At 52.7% G+C, this 18,664-nt stretch overlaps 1 protein-coding gene across 4 annotated transcripts in view; it reads left to right on the top strand.

Annotated features, from left to right (window-relative positions):
• The window catches only part of BCL11B (BCL11 transcription factor B), a 93,524-nt gene extending 75,573 nt beyond the window's left edge, over positions 1 to 17,951 (top strand). For all 4 annotated transcript variants that reach the window (XM_025869386.2, XM_025869384.2, XM_025869385.2 and 1 more), the window contains one exon: positions 12,160 to 17,951. In XM_025869386.2, coding sequence (XP_025725171.1) covers positions 12,160 to 14,213 — 2,054 coding nt within the window. In that variant the 3' untranslated portion in view covers positions 14,214 to 17,951. The remainder of the gene's footprint in view (positions 1 to 12,159) is intronic.
• The last annotated feature ends 713 nt before the right edge of the window (positions 17,952 to 18,664 follow it).

Below are 18,664 nucleotides of genomic sequence, written 5' to 3'. Positions count from 1 at the left end.
AAATCAAAAGCCTTGGAAATCGAGAATGAGTCCCCCACTTGATTTTTACCCCCAAAGCAAATTTTTAAAAGAAGTGGCAGGATGATCCAGGTTTGAGGGGTGGCCCCAGTGTGGCCGGTGAGGGGCGGTGAGCTGTCCCAGCTGGATCTGCAGGTGTTGGAATGGCCAGGTTGGCCAGAGTCTGTGCCTTCACATAAGCAAGCGGTTTTTTCTAAAATGTTTCCTATGTGGATCTTCTAAGACAGCTATGCTAGCATTAGGTAACTGACCATCTTATCAGTGAACCAACAGTTGTGAGGAATTTGCCATTGCTTTTGGCATTGTACGCTGGGACATTCTCCCCTTTATTGCCCTTCCTCCTTCGCTCGCTTGCTCGCACCCTCCCTCCCTTCCTTCTGTCTCCTCACTTGCCTCCTTCCCTGAGAGGCTGTTACCCCGCGGTAGGAACCGGACCTAGCCTGCTCACAGGCAAGCACCTCGTTTTGACGACATACACTGTACCCATTTACAAGAATCGTGTTCTGTGGCTTTAAATGTTGACTCATTCCTGGGGCAGCCGGGAGGGTCAGGTGCCAGGTGTCGCTTCATCCATCAGCAGACGCCTGTTCGAGAAATCTAGAACCAGGTGGTCGGCGGGTTTTGTGCCGGGCTTCCTTGGAAGGCCGCGTGGCCAAGTATGTGTGTGACCCTGAGAGAGTGATTGCCTGGGCTCAGCCAAAACCCAGGCTTCCGCTGGCTTCTCTCCACCAGCTGGTCAGCAGAGCCAGCCTGGAGGTGCAGGAGCCATTGGGAATTCACAGGACTCCACCTCCCCTGGGGCCTGGGCTTCTCGGCTTCGGGTTCTCCAGTGCAAACCTGACAGCACCATCCTGGGGGCCTCCTGGCTCCAGATCGTACAGGCAGTTTGGGCAGCTCCCCTGCCCCCGCGGCCCCCCACTTGCTCTGCCCACGTCCTTTGTCACTGCCAGCACAGCTCCCCTGCCCCTTGGCATTGCTGCTGCTTTCATGCGCCCCTGGTTGGGGGGGCGGGGGGCAGTGCTGTGAGAACCCCCTGGCACGGGCTCTGTGGGCCACGACGGGAGCCACATCTTCCACCAGCCCCGAGCCACGGTTGGATCTAGCCACTGGGCTGCCCAGTCACCATGCTGAGGCTGCTGGTGATGGAGCCGGGCAGCGTGGAGGGCATGCATGTAATTGTGTCCCTGTCACGTGTGTGCATGTGTGTGTGAGAACCTGTGCATGGGGGAGGTAGGAGTGCTCGGTCTGGCTTTTCTGTAACCTCCGTGGCATTTGGTATGCCTCTGAATCCTCTGGTTCTCTGATCACGCCCAGCGGCTCTGCTGCGCACGGAGCACCCGGAAACTTGGACACTGAGCTGCGTCTGGTGAGAATGACCCTCTCCCCGGCTGCCGGCGGGTTGGAGGAAGCTGGCACCGTGGAAGAGGCCAAGCGCTGCCGAAGTGCCGCAGGTTTTTCATATGGAAATGTGAAATAATGGGGTGATTAAATAGAGCTGTATATTAAAGTACATCTGACATTAGAATTACCATAATGTGCTGTAGCCTTAGGCTGAGTACTTTATTTGCCATCTGCGTCGGCCCAAAATCCCCCGGGGAAGCGCTAAAATATTCTGAATAAACTCAGCTCGAGTTCTTATTGAGAGTAAAATACCATTTGTGGCACGTCGTATTGATTCGTCTTAATTGTGGTGCAGAAAAGAACATTCACTCGCTGATGACTTTTGTGCTCGGTGACAAGCTGGCTGGAGTAACTCAAACACTGCAGTTGGTTAACCTGGACGGGGCCAGGCAGGCACCTCGGCTCCAGCCAGGGTGCCACGGAGCCACCCCGGATGTGCCACTGTGGGGGGTGGCTCCCTGCCAGCCCCCCGCTCTCCTCCAGAGAGGGAGTTGGGGCGACGGGCGCCCCATTCGGGGGCAGGGGGGCCTTCACACTCTGCGGGCAGGCCCCTCCCCATGCCCGGCCTTGCCTCCGGCCCCGAGGAAGCACTGACCGGCTGCGGAAGGATGGCGTGTGGCGGGTCGTCCTCCAGGGGCCATGGCCTCGGTCCCCGCCTGTGGTTGGAGAGATGTGCTGTGCATGTTGAAGAAAACAAAACTAAAAGAAAAAAAGGAGAAAGGGAGGAACCCATACACCCGAGCAAACCCCAGCTTGGTTGGCTGCTGGTTGGTGGCCGTGGGACCTGGTAACAGTCCATGCAGCCCTCCGGGAGGGGGAGGGGTGGCACGTGAAAGACAGATGACTCGTTGGTGGGAAAACACTTGGTGCTCCAGACAGTGCTCCCCCATTCACATGGTCCAGTTTTCATCCTATAATTGCCTATCATTATACACAATTTAAATATTCAAACATCCTGCACAAACCTTGGGCTAGCATGTTTTTATTACAAATTCAGAACAAGGGAATAACCTTTAACTTCCGAGACAAATGAGACAAATTTACAAGTGCATGTCTGCTGTTTTCTTGTGTTTTATCAATCCCTGCGGACCGGAACACTTTGGCTATAACGCCATTCTGAACAATATACATATATTACTACTTGTTTGTAGTGTGTGGGTAATGAGTCCCCTCTGCATTAGCTAACCTATATAACTCCGCGTCGAGGCTCTCCATAACGTCAATTATCTCCTCAGAGCTAAACGTACACTCCATTAAAACGAGATTTACTGCCCCTGCAATACTTCTTGGGGTGGAATGTGAAGATTTTTGTGGATTTAAGGAAAGGAAGGAAGCCTTATTCCTGCCTTGTGAAGAAAGTCATGAATAATGGAGAAGAGAGACTTCCTGTGTCAGCCAGAACGCGTGCGTGAAGATACCCACGAGGTGTGCACACGCCCGCACACACCGGCTCTCACACACACTGGCAGCTCACGCCTTGAGTTGTGTGTGTGTGTTTTTATTACCTGTTTATTTCTTAATTCACTCTTTATTTTCCATTAAATGATAAGGAGGATTTGCTTCATGCTTCCCCTACACATTCTCTGCTAAATTCCTGTCCCCAGAGTGCTATGGTGCTTTCAGAGAACCGCATATATTTGGGGGGGATGGGGGATGGAACAAAACCACCAAAGTAAGTTTATCTCTCAGCCCACCAGAACCCACTGTCGTAGGTCCTTTTCAGAGAAGTCGACAGAAAGATTTCAAGGGAATCTGACGATGCATTCATCTATTTTGGGGAAGACATACTATTTCCAGCTGATTTGCGTGTCTTATGTAAAGGGGGGGAAGCTCTATAAAGATGCTCTTGAGGAATGTGCTGTAGTTTTTCCAGAATGCCGTGAGTGCGTTGCCACATACAAAATCGCTCCGCGCGTCAGAAGGGCCTCCAGCTCTTCCATCTTTACTAGCAAACACCACCGTTCTCACCCTTCCCGGAGCTGCCCCGCGGTCGGCAATATTGCTTTGCTTCAGGGCTGGGTGGCTGTTTCCTGAGCCTGAACTGCACACCTGGCCTGACCACAGAATTGAGCAGTTGAAATCAAGACTGTTTGGGGAGATCTGGGGTGCATGGTGCCTGCAGCTGCAGTTCAGTTCTAATACTTCTCTGTTCCACTGAGAACCTGGACCGCCCTGTTCCTGAAGCTGGCTCACAGGCCTAGGTGGTTCAGATGAGAATCTCGCTGGAATAATAGAACTCCTGCTGGAGAGAGTGATCTTGAAGCCACCTTGTAGGCTAGTGAGCCTCATAGATTGGATTTTAAATTTCCTCTTTGCATTTTCCAGCTCCCCCCTCCGCCCCCCGGTTTCATTTCTTTATATCTTATGGTTTCACGGTTCGGAGAAGGGTGGATCTGGTCTCAGAAAGAGCCCTTCAGGGGGTTCCCCTTCATCCTTTGGTTGTGCTGACATTTTGTTGCATGGAACAGTTTTTGACTCAAGTAGGCCTTGAGTGTGTGTTTGAAAATCTTCATATTTAAAAAAAAAAAAAAATCAGAGTTTTCACCGTGATGGAATTGATAGCGATGGAATTTGATCTGTATCTGGCTCCATTTCTTTGTGTTTTCAGAGCCTCCTCAGATTGATCCCAAACCCCCTTTTCAGTCCCACACCCTTTTCCTTGCCTCTGTGAATCTGGGGTCCCATTTCCATGCCTCTGTGTGTGCAGTTTCCTCTGCCAGGCACACACTTTCTTTCCTTGCTCTGCACAACAGACTCCTTCTTCCTTCTGAATTCAGCTCCAGGAGCTCCTCCTCGGAGAGGTCTTCCCTGATCCTCCCACGCTGTCCGCCTGTCCCTCCTCTGGATCCTCTGCCTCATGTCACAGCCTCTCCTAGTGACCTCATGGCCCGAAGCCTTACTAGAAGCGTGTGGACTCATTAGCCCCTGCACTTGACTACAGGCTGCATGCGGGCAGACGTACATTGCTGTGTCCCTCCATTCAGCACAGAGCCCGGCAGGTGCTTTCTGCGTCGTAGAGCCAGGGAAGGGGGCACGGAGCGAATGACTGCATGGTGTCGGACAGATCCTGTCATCATTTGCTACCACAGTGCAGTTTCTGGGGTGCCAGATGTAGTGCAGTCCTGGGTACTGTCCTCATGTGCCCCTTGGTTTCCTTAAAAGAAGGATAAGGACACCTGAGCGCAGCCCCTCTTCTCCACGTTTAATATTGAGCCCTGGGTTTGGACGGCGAGTGTGGACGAGTGAGGACAGCCCTGCACCATGAGCAGGCATCCGTGCCATCTCTGGGAGGTCTGTCCCTCCCCGGCTGCATCTCCCATTTCCCCTCCGCGGGCTTTTCTCTTCTTTGCAGCCCTGAGGGTGCGCTTGCAGTGTCCTGCATCCACACGCCTTCCCTCCGTGGTCTGGGCAGGTGCTCTCTCCCCGCGTCCGGCTTGCACTCCCGTCCGTGCAGTGTTCCTGCCTGCCTGCCTCCTCCCTAGGTGCGCCGAAGTTCCTTAGCAGGTTCTGCTCTGCTTTCGGATCCTTTGTGTCCACTCACTCACCTCTGCTTCTCAGCTCCTACCTGTGGCCTCCTGGAGGGGAGGGGTCGTGGCCAGTCCCTCTGAATCGTGCCTGCCGTGGATAACTAGATAGGGGGTGAATGAATGAATGAATGAATGAGAAGCACACGTCCCTAGAGCATTTGGGACATAGTTAGATTTCCTTGGGTTCACTCACTTCCCAGGTATGTCTCTTTTGCTTGAAGCAAGATTCAGTGGTGTTTTTGTGCACAGCTGCGTAGGGGAATGTTGGAGGCTTGAGTTGGAGGCTGTGGGGGAGGCTGGAGGCCCGGTCTCCCAGCCCTGGTTAACTCCAGGCATATGAAGCACACAGTGTACCTCTGCCGCAGGGATGCTGGCAGGGTCAGTGGACTGTCCCCAAACACTGTGAGGCCGAGCGGAGTCTACCTACCTGTGTCAGGTCTCTAGTGTCAGCCTAGGTACCCCAGCCTGCCGCTTGCTGGTGTTCATGGGTGTGGGTGGAGGGGTCTGTGTGCCTGCTCTGGGCCCATCATAGTGTGTGCTCGCCAGGGCCCATGATAGTGGAGTCTGCAGTTTCGTGGAGGGGGCAGCCAGCTGTGTGTCTGGACACAGCACAGGCTCTGGGCTCGGACCCTGTGTGAATCTGGGTTCTGTGATCCATAAACCATGCGACCTTGGGTCCTGCACTTAGCTGTGATGAGACTTCTTTCTTTTTTATATAAGTCTGGATTAAAACCCACTTTCTAGAGTTTCTGTGAGCATCTGCCTGAGAGTACAAGTCCGGCATTGACACGTGCAGATCGCATGTGAGTTGAACACACCACGGTGAAGGACAGATTATGATAGTACCTGTGATCAGTATCAAGTAGTATTCCCCAAATGCCCGGGGAATACTGTGGCGGTGGTGCAGGCTCCTGTCTGTGCACTGAACAAAGGAAGGGCCAGTGGGGTCTTTGCTCTCAGCAGGACACACACTGCCACCTTGTTAGTTCAGCCCCGTCTCACCTGGGCCTCCACTTACTGGGCTTCTGTGCACTGGGATCCACAGAGGGCAACGAGGCAGAGGCCCGGTGAATGTGGTCATGAGGATCTAGATGATTCCGAGGCCTGGAGGGGGAGTGCAGGGGTGGACTGGCCACGTCTGCCACGGGCAGTGGTGGAGGGGCGTGGGCTCCGTGAGGCAGAGCCTGGCTGAGCACCAGGGAGACCACGCAGGAGTGGTATATCACCCCCACCTCCACCCCCACCCCCAACAAAGTGCATCTCTTACTTGTCCGTGAGATGTAATCAGCATGATTTCACCGAGTTACCGCGGTTCGAGCGCACAGCAGCACACCTCCGCTTTTTAGTGAGCACACGGGCTGGAGCGAAAGGTAAGGTGCCGGGCCTGGCACAGCTATGCCCAGGTGCCTTGGCCTGGGGTCCCAGGTCTGTTTCTCTCTTGCCCGGGCTTTTATCAGTCGGCACAGGGCTCAAGAGCACAGCCGGTCGTGTGGCCTCGGGCAAACCACCTTGCCTCTTCCAGCCTTCAGTGTCCTCCTCCGTGAAATGGGGCCAGTGACAGTCACTCGGGGCTTGTGTGGAGCCTCGGGTGAGGTCAGCTCTACTTAGCTGTGGACAGGCCCGTGTAAGGATCAAATGACGGCTTAGGGTTCCTGCTGTCGTGATTACTCCCATAGGTCTGACTTGGAGAGAGGCTGAGGTTTGACAGGGTACCTGCACATCAAGCAGGGGTGGTTCTAGATTTCGTAGACGGCCATGCTCAGAAATAATAGAAACAAGACCTACAAAAACCGCCCAGGTGGCCAGCTGACATTTTCTTTCTGGGATCATGAAAGGGGATATGGCTGAAAAACTACTAAGGGGTCTACACATCTAAGGGGTACTCGTGATAATAATTACTATCATTTTGGAACAGCGCAGACAATATTGTTAGCAGTTACAGATTCGGGAGGAGGACTGGGTGGTGGGCCAGTGAACCAAGCCCTCTCTTGGGGCACAGGGGACCCTGGGATCCAGCATCCAGCCCTGCATCTGGGTCCTGGGTCCTGTTGCCCTCCCCCCCCCCCCCCCGCCGCCCGGGGGCTTACTTGCTTTGTGAAAGGTCTCCATCCGGGGGCCAGGCCTGCGGTGGACTCGATTGGGTTCCAGGAAAGGATAATCGGTGCCCTTCACTGAAGGGACACGCAGCATGGCAGGAGAACCTCCTTCTTGGCCATTTTCATTGTGAAACAGGCCCTGACGAGTGTAGCGAGAAGGATCAGTCCCTCAGGTGGTGTTGAGCACTGGAGAGCTGGTGGGGAGCGAACCTGGGGTCGGGAAGCCTGAGGAGGGCCACGGCCCTCTCCCTGCTGGCTGCGGGACTCTTGCTTCCCTGAGCTTCCATTCCCTCACGCCCTGGCGGGGATGCAGTCCTTGCCTGGCCTTCCTCAGAGGCGGGGTGAGTAATGACAAAAGGTGCTAATGCTGGCAAAAATGCTAAACCAGCTGCAGAGCACTTTGCAAACTGTGGAGGGCTGTGTGAAGCCAAGACCCGGTTCTTAGGTCAGCGTCCAAGGGTCCGGATTCTAATTTTGCCCAGCTTTGGAGAACGGCCCGGGCGGGATCTCACCTGTGGCCCTGCGTGCGCTGGGGGGCAGCGGGGGCATCCTCGCTGCCCACTCTGAGCAGCAGTGGACTGCTCCCCTCCTGCAGGCATGAGCACCCTTCCTCGTGGCGTCAGTTGGCCTTTGGAAAGACCCGTAAAACTAGCGCGCTCAGCTGTGGCCTTTTCACTGAATAATTACTCAATTAAAGGTGTGTTTTTCATTGAACATCCCTGATACCTTTATTGGTATTAGAGTAGCTAGCCTAATAAGGAAGAACAGTTATTTAAATGCTCATTTAAAAAAAAAAAAAGCAACAACCCCTCATAGTGGAGGGAGACTCTCATCCGTTGGCAGGAGGGTCCAGTTGCCGGTCGGTCCCCAAGCGTCACTGTAAGAAATGATGTTTCCTCACTATGAACAGGTTTTCACTTCCCTGGAGCCTCTCATGCATGAGGCAGGCTGCATGAAAATTCCTGGTGGGTTTTATTACTGCCAGATTTAAACATGCACCGCCAGGTTCAAGGATGGATACTACACACCGAAACCTACAAAGCCCCGCTCGTAACATCTGCGTCGTGGTGCTCGACGTACATTGTGTGTCCCCAGGCAGGATCTCACTGGGTACCCCCAGCCCTCTTTAAAGGCAGGTATCTTATTCCCATTCTACTGATGTGGAAATCGAGGCCCAAAGAGGTTGTGATTTGAATGACTTCACCGTGCTGGGAATGTCAAGGCAGAGGTAGGGCCAGCCAGGCCCTCGTAACCTAGAGGTGGCAGGGAGGGTTTCCAGGTTGAGAAAATCATAAGGACTACCTTTAGAGCCAGTAGAGCAAAGAAGATCCAGTCTGGGTTTCTGCCAACTGAGAGTAAAAGCATCTGAGGAAGGAAGCAAGCAAGCAAGGACGGACACGGGCCCTGGGTTCTGAGCTGCCAAGCCTGATTTCGTGATCGAAGCGCAGCTGACATTTCTAGGTCTGTAGGCCGGGTTTGATGTTGCTGGTACGTCACTTCAAAATATTCTAGGCATCCAGCTATCACGTGGCGCCTCAGCAGCCACGCGGGCCTCGTGGTGGGAGTGGATCCTGTCTGGGTCGCTGGCTAAGTGGTCTCCTCGGGGAGCCGCCAGCTTACCTCTGGGCAGGTGGCCCTGAGCTTGAGGAGGGGGTGACCTCCGGTCCTGGGATGGGGAGGAGGCCAACCCTCTCCCCAAGGGTCTTCCATTGCATTTAAAAATGAGCTGTCTGTGAATGGTGTGCTGCGAGTGTAAAATATTTAGTGAGTTTTTGAATAGAAAAATGTTCTGAGTGGCTCTTCAAAGACTTCTGACATTGTTCACTTGTTAAAAGTGAGCAGCCCTAGTGCTCAAGGCTACTTCTAGGCAAGAGAGAACCATGAAGTGGTAATATGGAAATGAACATTTTATTAAGGGGAAAAGAAAAAAAGCTGGGGGAGAGTGGAAAGAGAGTTGTCTAGGGAGGGTCTTTGAGGGCTGCGAGATTTTAAAAAAAGTCAGAAGCTGTCAGATCCTGGGAAGGCGGTCGCCTGCAGTGAATCTTGCCATTGTGCGAGGGCAGTTTGGGAACCAAAGCAGTTCAGGGGCGTGGGAAAAGAAAGAGCTCACCCCGGCATGAGCAGTGGCTCTGAGATCCGATTTGATGGACAGGTAGCTCTTCCCCACCTGAGGGTGAATTACGGACAGGTAACTTCCTCCCTTGGCTGCTCCAGAGTTTTAGAAGTGTCTTTTTTTTTTTTCATTTTTTCCTTCTTCTTTTTTTTTTTTAAACAAGAAGTGGAAACATCTGAGCTCTTTAGAACATGTAGCTACATGCTTCCCAGCAGCTGCCATTTTGAGTTAAAAAAATGTTTTAATCGGCCATTTCGGCTGAAGAGCAGTCTTTATTCCTGGCCTGCCTGGGAATTCTGCATTTTCTTCTGATACCCGCATTCCTCACCAGCAGTAGAACTTTCTAGAAAATATGTGGCCATCAGAACAAGAAACAGGAAATGCTCTGGAGTTGAAGCCCAAGGAGATGAAGATGATGAACAAAGAGATCGGGGAAAAGGGGGTGGGGTCCCACTTAAAAAATGAAGAACCAGAGCAGCTGTGTACCATAAATCGGTTAATTAGAGTTTCCGAAAGCCAAGGTGAAGGGTACAGAACCGCTCTTTAATTTGAAGATCTGTGACCTTGTGGGATGTGGCACTTCATTTGTGTTATTAGCTCCTGTGTCAGAAAGGGACATTTTATTTATCCTCTTGTTATTTATTACGTATTTATTCTGCCTTGCTCTAGAAGAGGCTTTGAGGAGGACTCTAAATATTGTGGTTTCTGGCCAGCTCTCTTGTGAGGCAGTCTGAGGCAAAGGGCTCTGTTCGCCCAAGTCCATTAACTCATCAGCTAGGACAGGAGACGGTGTTTTCTCTGCCAGCTGAGGGGTGTGCCGGAAGGGAAGGCCCGGGGCCTTGGGAGGCCTCCCTGTCGTTTTCCAGGTGGGGACAATTCCCCTCGGGGACTCCCAGCGGGGGGAACTGAATTGCCCAGACGGACTGGGTACACCGGAGAAAGAAAATTGCCTCAGAAGTTCTCCTTGAGCTGCTGGCAAAAGCAGAGTGAAGCCGAACCTCACATTCTTTTCTCCTCTCTGTCCTTCCCCCCTGCCCACTGGTCTCCTTACCACCAAACACGCAGACTAGGAGCCGGGAGTGAACGGATCGCTATGGGGCACCACACTCCTAAAGCCTGTCTTGGTTTCCAGAGGAGGTGGGTGTTCTGGCCCAGTTGGTTCTGGGGTCTGGGAGGATCTCCACCCTGCCTGCGGGCCGGGCCAGTCCCTTTGTGTGACACCTCAGGCCCTGCGTGGGGCGGGGAGGTCTCTGCCCTCTGAAGCTGTCCAGCCAAGCCTGTGGAGAATAGGGCATTGGGTCCTTCAGTCATTTGGTTTTTACAGCTAAGTGTGAAGCCCCCTGGAAACATAACTTGCGTGCGGAAAACAAAAAATAAATCTCTGTGCGGGATTTCGGAAGGTCTTTTGGGGAGAGGCTGAGATGGGGGGGGTCTTCTCCACTCTGCACCCTGCTGTATTCTCAGGTCACCTTCTGATTTGGGGTCTGGAAATTAATTTGCAGCTTTGGCTTCACCAGGGAGTCTGTGGCTACCATACTTCGTCAGCGTTAAAACCTTCCAGGTACAGGAAAGTTTGAAAAAACAAAAGGGGTTTTTCAAGATCTGGGCTGTGAGGTCTTGTTCCCTGTTCCCTCCCTGGCTCGCGAGCGAATCTCATGGCAGAACGCAGGGCCTGCCGGCACCTGCCCCTTTATAGAAAGCATTAGGAGCGACTCAGACAGGGAAAGCAGCAGGCTGCCCCGGGAGGTTGAGGAGGGCGGCCACGAGACAGGTTCTGGATGAAATGTTCAGCCTCCATTTCCTGACTGCCTCAATGATGGATGAAGACTAACGGTTTTGGCTCAGTGCCACAAGTGTCCACTAAGATTTGCTCGTGATGTCACCAGAGCCAGTATGTAACAGAGCCACACTTGCCACCGTTCATCCGACCGCCCCGTCAGATTTGACATTCTCCCATTCAGTTAGCATTCCGGCAAAGGTCTTCATGCTCATCAGTGGCCCCCTCTCCCTCCAGGCCCAGGGGCCTGCGGAGGCCAGATTCCACGGGGTGGGTAGAGGTGTGTGTGAGGCCAGAGCGGGAATGGGGAGGGCAGTGGGCTTCCTAACATGCTAAATTCCTTCTGCTCCTATATGTTCATGTGTAAATTTGACAGTACTTTCAGCATGTATGCTGGTGTGTGAAACCCTAGCATTTCCTATAGCTGAAATCCCAAATGATACAGAGGTATCAGCCATTTCTCTTTAAAAAAATGTTTGCCAGGCAATTGAGTTTGACTTGTGTTTTTTTAGAACCCCCTTGGATCAACTACTGCCTAATCACTGGTTCTGAAGCTGAGGGGGAGCCATGAGCTGCTGTTTTTGCCCCCCAGGGGACATTTGGCCGGGCCTGGAGAGATTTGAGATCCTGCTAACTGGGGGAGGGAGTGCTACTGGCTTGTACTGGGTAGAGGCCAGGGATGCTGCTGAACATTCTACAAAGCACAGGACCCCCCCCCACCCGCACCCCAGAATCCTCCTGGTCCAACGTCAATAGTGCCTTGGTTGACAAACCTTGGTCCGTCATGGTTGCAGGTGTACCCGGCTGTTTTATCGTTGACATCAGGCGTTCTCACAACACCGCCTCATTTGGCTTCTGAGACAATGGGGATAAGAGCAACTTTGATTTAGGGGAGCAAGCAGAGGTCTAGGAATTGGGGGTGCTTGCTGAGGTCGTGTGGCCCACCTGGGCTTTGCCGGGGCCACCTGCCCACAGAGCCAGCTTCTTCAGCTCTCCAGTCGGGTGGGGTCTTGGCCCGCCAGAGGGTCCGACACGTCGCCGGCCCCGGCCCGCTCCGAAGGCCCCCCCCCGCCCCCACAGGGCCGCCTTCCGGAGCCGCGCGGATCCAGGACTCGCTTCATGCCCCCCTCCCCCGCCCCCGCGCCTTCAGGTCAGTGGCCCCCGCGGTGCGCGCGCCCCGTCCGCTTCTCACGCTCTCTCTGCCTTTCTGTCCGTGTGTCTCCCCAGGTAAAGATGAGCCTTCCAGCTACATTTGCACAACATGCAAGCAGCCCTTCAACAGCGCGTGGTTCCTGCTGCAGCACGCGCAGAACACGCACGGCTTCCGCATCTACCTGGAGCCCGGGCCGGCCAGCAGCTCGCTCACGCCGCGGCTCACCATCCCGCCGCCGCTCGGACCCGAGGCCGTGGCCCAGTCCCCGCTCATGAATTTCCTGGGCGACAGCAACCCCTTCAACCTGCTGCGCATGACGGGCCCCATCCTGCGGGACCACCCGGGCTTCGGCGAGGGCCGCCTGCCCGGCACGCCACCGCTCTTCAGCCCGCCGCCGCGCCACCACCTGGACCCGCACCGCCTCAGCGCCGAGGAGATGGGGCTCGTCGCCCAGCACCCCAGTGCCTTTGACCGAGTCATGCGCCTCAACCCCATGGCCATCGACTCGCCCGCCATGGACTTCTCGCGGCGGCTCCGCGAGCTGGCGGGCAACAGCTCCACGCCGCCGCCCGTGTCGCCGGGCCGCGGCAACCCTATGCACCGGCTCCTGAACCCCTTCCAGCCCAGCCCCAAGTCCCCGTTCCTGAGCACGCCGCCGCTGCCGCCCATGCCCCCCGGCGGCACGCCGCCGCCGCAGCCGCCCGCCAAGAGCAAGTCGTGCGAGTTCTGCGGCAAGACGTTCAAGTTCCAGAGCAATCTGATCGTGCACCGGCGCAGCCACACGGGCGAGAAGCCCTACAAGTGCCAGCTGTGCGACCACGCGTGCTCGCAGGCGAGCAAGCTCAAGCGCCACATGAAGACGCACATGCACAAGGCCGGCTCGCTGGCCGGCCGCTCCGACGACGGCCTCTCGGCCGCCAGCTCCCCGGAACCCGGCACCAGCGAGCTGGCCGGCGAGGGCCTCAAGGCGGCCGACGGCGACTTCCGCCACCACGAGAGCGACCCGTCGCTGGGCCACGAGCCCGAGGAGGAGGACGAGGAGGAGGAGGAGGAAGAGGAGGAGCTGCTGCTGGAGAATGAGAGCCGGCCCGAGTCGAGCTTCAGCATGGACTCGGAGCTGAGCCGCAACCGCGAGAACGGCGGCGGCGGCGGGGTGGCCGGGGTGGCGGGCGCGGGCGGCGTGGGCGGCGCGGCCAAGGCGCTGGCCGACGAGAAGGCGCTGGTGCTGGGCAAGGTCATGGAGAACGTGGGGCTGGGCGCGCTGCCGCAGTACGGCGAGCTGCTGGCCGACAAGCCCAAGCGCGGCGCCTTCCTGAAGCGCGCGCCGGGCGGCGGCGACACGGGCGACGACGATGACGCGGGCGGCTGCGGGGACGCGGGCCCGGGCGGCGCGGTCAACGGGCGCGGCGGCGGCTTCGCGCCGGGCGCCGAGCCCTTCCCGGGCCTCTTCCCGCGCAAGCCGGCGCCGCTGCCCAGCCCCGGGCTCAACAGCGCCGCCAAGCGCATCAAGGTGGAGAAGGACCTGGAGCTGCCGCCCGCCGCGCTCATCCCGTCCGAGAACGTGTACTCGCAGTGGCTCGTGGGCTACGCGGCGTCGCGCCACTTCATGAAGGACCCCTTCCTGGGCTTCACGGACGCGCGCCAGTCGCCCTTCGCCACGTCGTCCGAGCACTCGTCCGAGAACGGCAGCCTGCGCTTCTCCACGCCGCCCGGGGACCTGCTGGACGGCGGCCTGTCGGGCCGCAGCGGCACGGCCAGCGGGGGCAGCACGCCGCACCTGGGCGGCCCGGGCCCCGGGCGGCCGAGCTCCAAGGAGGGCCGCCGCAGCGACACGTGCGAGTACTGCGGCAAGGTGTTCAAGAACTGCAGCAACCTGACGGTGCACCGGCGGAGCCACACCGGCGAGCGGCCTTACAAGTGCGAGCTGTGCAACTACGCGTGCGCGCAGAGCAGCAAGCTCACGCGCCACATGAAGACGCACGGGCAGATCGGCAAGGAGGTGTACCGCTGCGACATCTGCCAGATGCCCTTCAGCGTCTACAGCACCCTGGAGAAACACATGAAAAAGTGGCACGGCGAGCACTTGCTGACTAACGACGTCAAAATCGAGCAGGCCGAGAGGAGCTAAGCGCGTGGGCCCACGGCGCCCCCGCACCTGTACAGTGGACCCATTGCCAACCGAGAGAATGCTGACCTGACACTCGCCTCCGTGTCTGCGCCACTTCGTCCCCCCCCCCCCCGCGCGGCCCCCCCCCCCCCCCCCCCCCCCCCCCCGGGGCCCAGGGGAGGCGGCACTCCAACCTAACCTGTGTCTACGAAGTCCTATGGAAACCCGAGGGTTGATTGAGGCAGTAAAATATTGTGGAGCCTTTTAACTGTGCAATAATTTCTGTATTTATTGGGTTTTGTAATTTTTTTGGCATGTGCAGATACTTTTTATTATTATTCTTTCTGTTTAAATTCTTTTAAGAGATTTTGTTGGGTATCCATCCCTTCTTCGTTTTACTTTTTTTGTTGTTGTTGTTGTTTTTGTTTTTGTTTTTTTTTAACCCAGTAGTAGCCTGAGCAATGACTCCCAAGCGATATAGAAGGGAAGCTTATCTTTTAAATTATAATTTGGGGGGGAGGGCGCTGCTTTTTTGAGATTTAAGCTAAGCATGTGTAATTTCTTGTCAAGAAGCCAACACTTAAATGACTTTTAAAGTTGTTTACTTTTTTTAATTCCTTCTTTTTTTTCTTTGGTCCTGAAATAAAAAGTGGCATGCTGTTTTTTTTTGCGGGGGGGGGGTGGATGTACAGCGGATAACAATCTTTAAAGTTGTAGCACTTTGTTTCAGAATTGGAATTGAGATGTAGCACTGATGATGTCCTGAGTAACAGAGGCCTTTCCTGTGTTTTCAACCTTTACATGATCTAAGGAAGCATTTTAGTGGTGAGGGGGAGTCAGAGGTCCCTCCTCCCCTGGAAAACTCAGCACTGCCAGAGAAATAGGGGTTTTTGAGAGCTGCCGGGGAGGTGGCCCGAGAGCATCCTACACTTGTGCATCACCAGCAGATGCGGTCCTTTTCTGGGAGTGTCTGCGTGCCCTGGGATGCCATCTTTGCTCTTTGCTGTAGATGAGGCTAAATAAAATGGGCTAAGGGTACTTTTTTTGGGTAGCTGGCGGTGACCTGCAGTGACACAGAAAAGAAGGAACCAGCCATGTTCTTTCAGGCTTCTTCCGGCTTGACGGCTTCTCTCTCTCTCTCTTTTCATCAGCCCCCGCCACAGAAATCCCAAGTCGCATGTTGCTACCAGTGATAATTAATTGACCATGTCTCAAGCAGACAAGTGCCCCGATGAGGTGAACTGAGAGAAGGTAGTATTCTCTCATTTAATGCACACTGATGACATTGTACGGACAGGCGGGCGAATCTTGCGAATTTCTGTTCCCTTTTCCTGGATAAGCAGGGAAAGAGTTCCATCCGAAGGTGCCCAGCGCTACTTCCCGTTTTTTTTTTTTTTCTATCCCATTAGGTTGGAAGGTACTAAACATTGGACTGTTAAGATTAGACATTTGAATTCTGTTGACCCGCACTTTAAAGCTTTTGTTTGCATTTAAATTAAATGGCTTCTGAACAAGAAATTGCAGCATATTCTTCTCTTTGGCCCAGAGGTGGGTTAACCTGTAAGGGACAGCTGAGATTGAGTGTCAGTGTTGCTAAGCTTGGCGTTCACAATACCGGCACTATAAAGAACAAAACAAAATAACTTACTGGACGGTTTTTCTACTGCCATTCAATCTGATGTGAGTGCCTTGGAAACTGATCTTCCTATTTGAGTCTCTTGAGACAAATGCAAAACTTTTTTTTTTTTTGAAATGAAAAAAGACTTTTTAAAAGAGTAAAACAAGAGAAGTACATTCTTTAGACACAAACAAAGCCACATTTACTTTTAATAAAATTTTAAAAAATCCTGGTTGAAGATAGAGGACATGAAAATGCCCTAAGACCCAATCAAATGAAGAGATAAGCCCAGCACAACCGTGGACATCCTTAGCTGAATTATCCTCAACCCCCTTTGTTTGTGGGACAACGCTGCTTAGATTTGGCGTGGAGGTGATTTACTGCTGAATTAAAACTCAAGTGACACAAGTTACACGTTGATATCGTTGAATGAAAAACAAAACACAAACAATTCAGGAACAACGGCTAATTTTTTTCTAAAGTTAAATTTAGTGCACTCTGTCTTAAAAATACGTTTACAGTATTGGATACATACAAGGGTAAAAAAAAAATTGTGTGTATGTGTGTTGGAGCGATCATTTTTTTTCCAAGTTTGCTTACTAGGTTATTAAAAAAAATGCCACAGTTGGCTGCGTGTATATTGTTTTCTTTTTGGTGACGGGGTTTTAGTATATATTATATATATTAAAATTTCTTGATTATTGTACAAGTGGACCAGTATTTGTAATAATCGAGAATGCCTGGGCATTTTACAAAACAAGAAAAAAAAAATCCCTTTTCTTTTCCTTGAAAATGTTGCAGTAAAATTTAAATGGTGGGTCTATAAATTTGTTCTTGTCACAGTAACTGTAAAGTCGGAGTTTTAGTAAATTCTTTTCTGCCTTGGGTGTTGAATTTTTATTTCAAAAAAAAATGTATAGAAACTTGTATTTGGGGATTAAAAGGGGATTGCTACACCATGTAGAAAAAGTATGTAGAAAAAAAAGTGCTTAATATTGTTATTGCTTTGCAGAAAAAAAAAATTCACATTTCTGACCTTTACTTATTTTTCTCTCCCTGCCCCCTCTGGAATGGATATATTGGTTGGTTCATATGATGTAGGCACTTGCTGTATTTTTACTGGAGCTTGTAATTTTTTAACTGTAAGCTTGTCCTTTTAAAGGGATTTAATGTACCTTTTTGTTAGTGAATTTGGAAATAAAAAGAAAAAAAAAACAAAAACAAACAGGCTGCCATAATATATTTTTTTAATTTGGCAGGATAAAATATTGCAAAAAAAATTTGTATGTTTAGTCCTATTGTACAGGAGAAAAAGGGTTGTTTGACAACCTTTGAGGAAAAGAAACAAAAGGAAGTCGTTAAATGCTTTGGTTCACAAATCATTTTAGTTGTATATATTTTTGTCAGAATTGGCCTATACAAAGGACTGTTCGAGCAGGGCTTCTCTCGGAATGCCCCGAACCTTGCATCAAGGCTCCCTGGTGTGGCCACAGCAGACCGGATGGGAAATTCTTTATTCGTGTTGAGTGGAGAAATCAGTTTTTGTAAAGATGTCGGTATATTTCACAGAGTCCTCTGGTTCTCTAAGAGGCCATCTGTAAGATGTCAGGTGTTAGAGGAGAGAGCGAGAGAGCATCTTCCTTCTCTACTGTCACCACTGTGGCGGGTCACCACGTCTCCCGCCCTTAGGAGCAGAAAGGAATGCAAACGGAGCTTTCTTTAGTCCTTGAGAAAACATGAAACAGACAAACAAAAGATGTAGTAAAAGGAGCTGGTGAATCAGCTAGGCACAGGTGACGTGAGCTGCTGTTGAGACCAGCGCAAACTGGATGTCAGGAAGGAGTCCCCGTCACAACCAGGGCCTTTCATTCCATGGAGAGTGTTGGCCTGTTGTCTTTGTTACCTGCTCTGCTGCTTCTCTCGCTGAAACCTACATTCCGTCAGTTTCCGAGTGCCGAGGGCCTGGGATGAAATGAATTCGGTGCCTTTCCATATCTCTCTCTCCTTCCTCTGTGTTTCCTCTCCATCCCCCAGCCTCTGTCAGTCTTTTATTTTGTCCTTTTCATTTTGACCCAATTTCATTTCTTTCTCCCTCTCTGTAGCCCCCTGTTCTTGCTTTCTTTTTTCCTTTCTTTTTCTTTCTTTCTTTTTTTTTTTTTTTTTTTGTAAAGCCAAGTAGCTTTAAGATAATGAAGTGGTGGTTTTTTGGATGAGGGAATAATACATTAAAAAAAAAATACCTATATCAGGAAGCCATTTTTTATTTCAGGAACTGTAAAACCATTATTTCAGGTTACGAAAGTATAACCAAGCATCTTTGGGGGCAATTCTTTACCAAATGCAGAAGTCTTTCTTCTGGGAGCTTTTCTGTTCAGTACACCCTTCCCTCCTTGCCACTGACCTTTGCAAAGGGAGCAGATGTCAGTTTCCTACCTGCCCGACCTGAAGACCCAGGGGCTGCCCTTTCCTTCGGATGCCCTGTCAGGGTACTTGAGCCTCCAAGGTGATCCTCTTGTAGTTGCGAAAGCTAGCCAGCCCTCACCAGCTTCCACAAAGTCACCAGAATGCCAGGACTAAGCCATCCTAAAGCACAAAGATTGTGTCTCTGTCGACTGCAGAGAAAAGAGCATTATGCTTCTCTTTCATGTTTAAAAAGCCAACACTGGAGCAGATGACCCAGTGAGAGAGGCCCCGAGCCTGGGTGACCCAGCCGACCTCAGGCTGGTTTCCATACTGCCACAACTTTGTTCAAAGTTGCCCCAAATTGGAACCTGCCACTTGCCATTAGAGGGTCTTTCATGGGGAGGGGAGGAGGCTGAACCACTCTAAGCAAAATGTGAAAAGTTAAGGAAGT

Source organism: Callorhinus ursinus, unplaced genomic scaffold (genome assembly GCF_003265705.2).
Source record: "Callorhinus ursinus isolate GAN/ISIS: 27379988/994484 unplaced genomic scaffold, GSC_fseal_2.0 scaffold8, whole genome shotgun sequence".
Lineage (NCBI taxonomy): Eukaryota > Metazoa > Chordata > Mammalia > Carnivora > Otariidae > Callorhinus > Callorhinus ursinus.
This window is presented reverse-complemented; position numbering and strand designations above follow the sequence as displayed.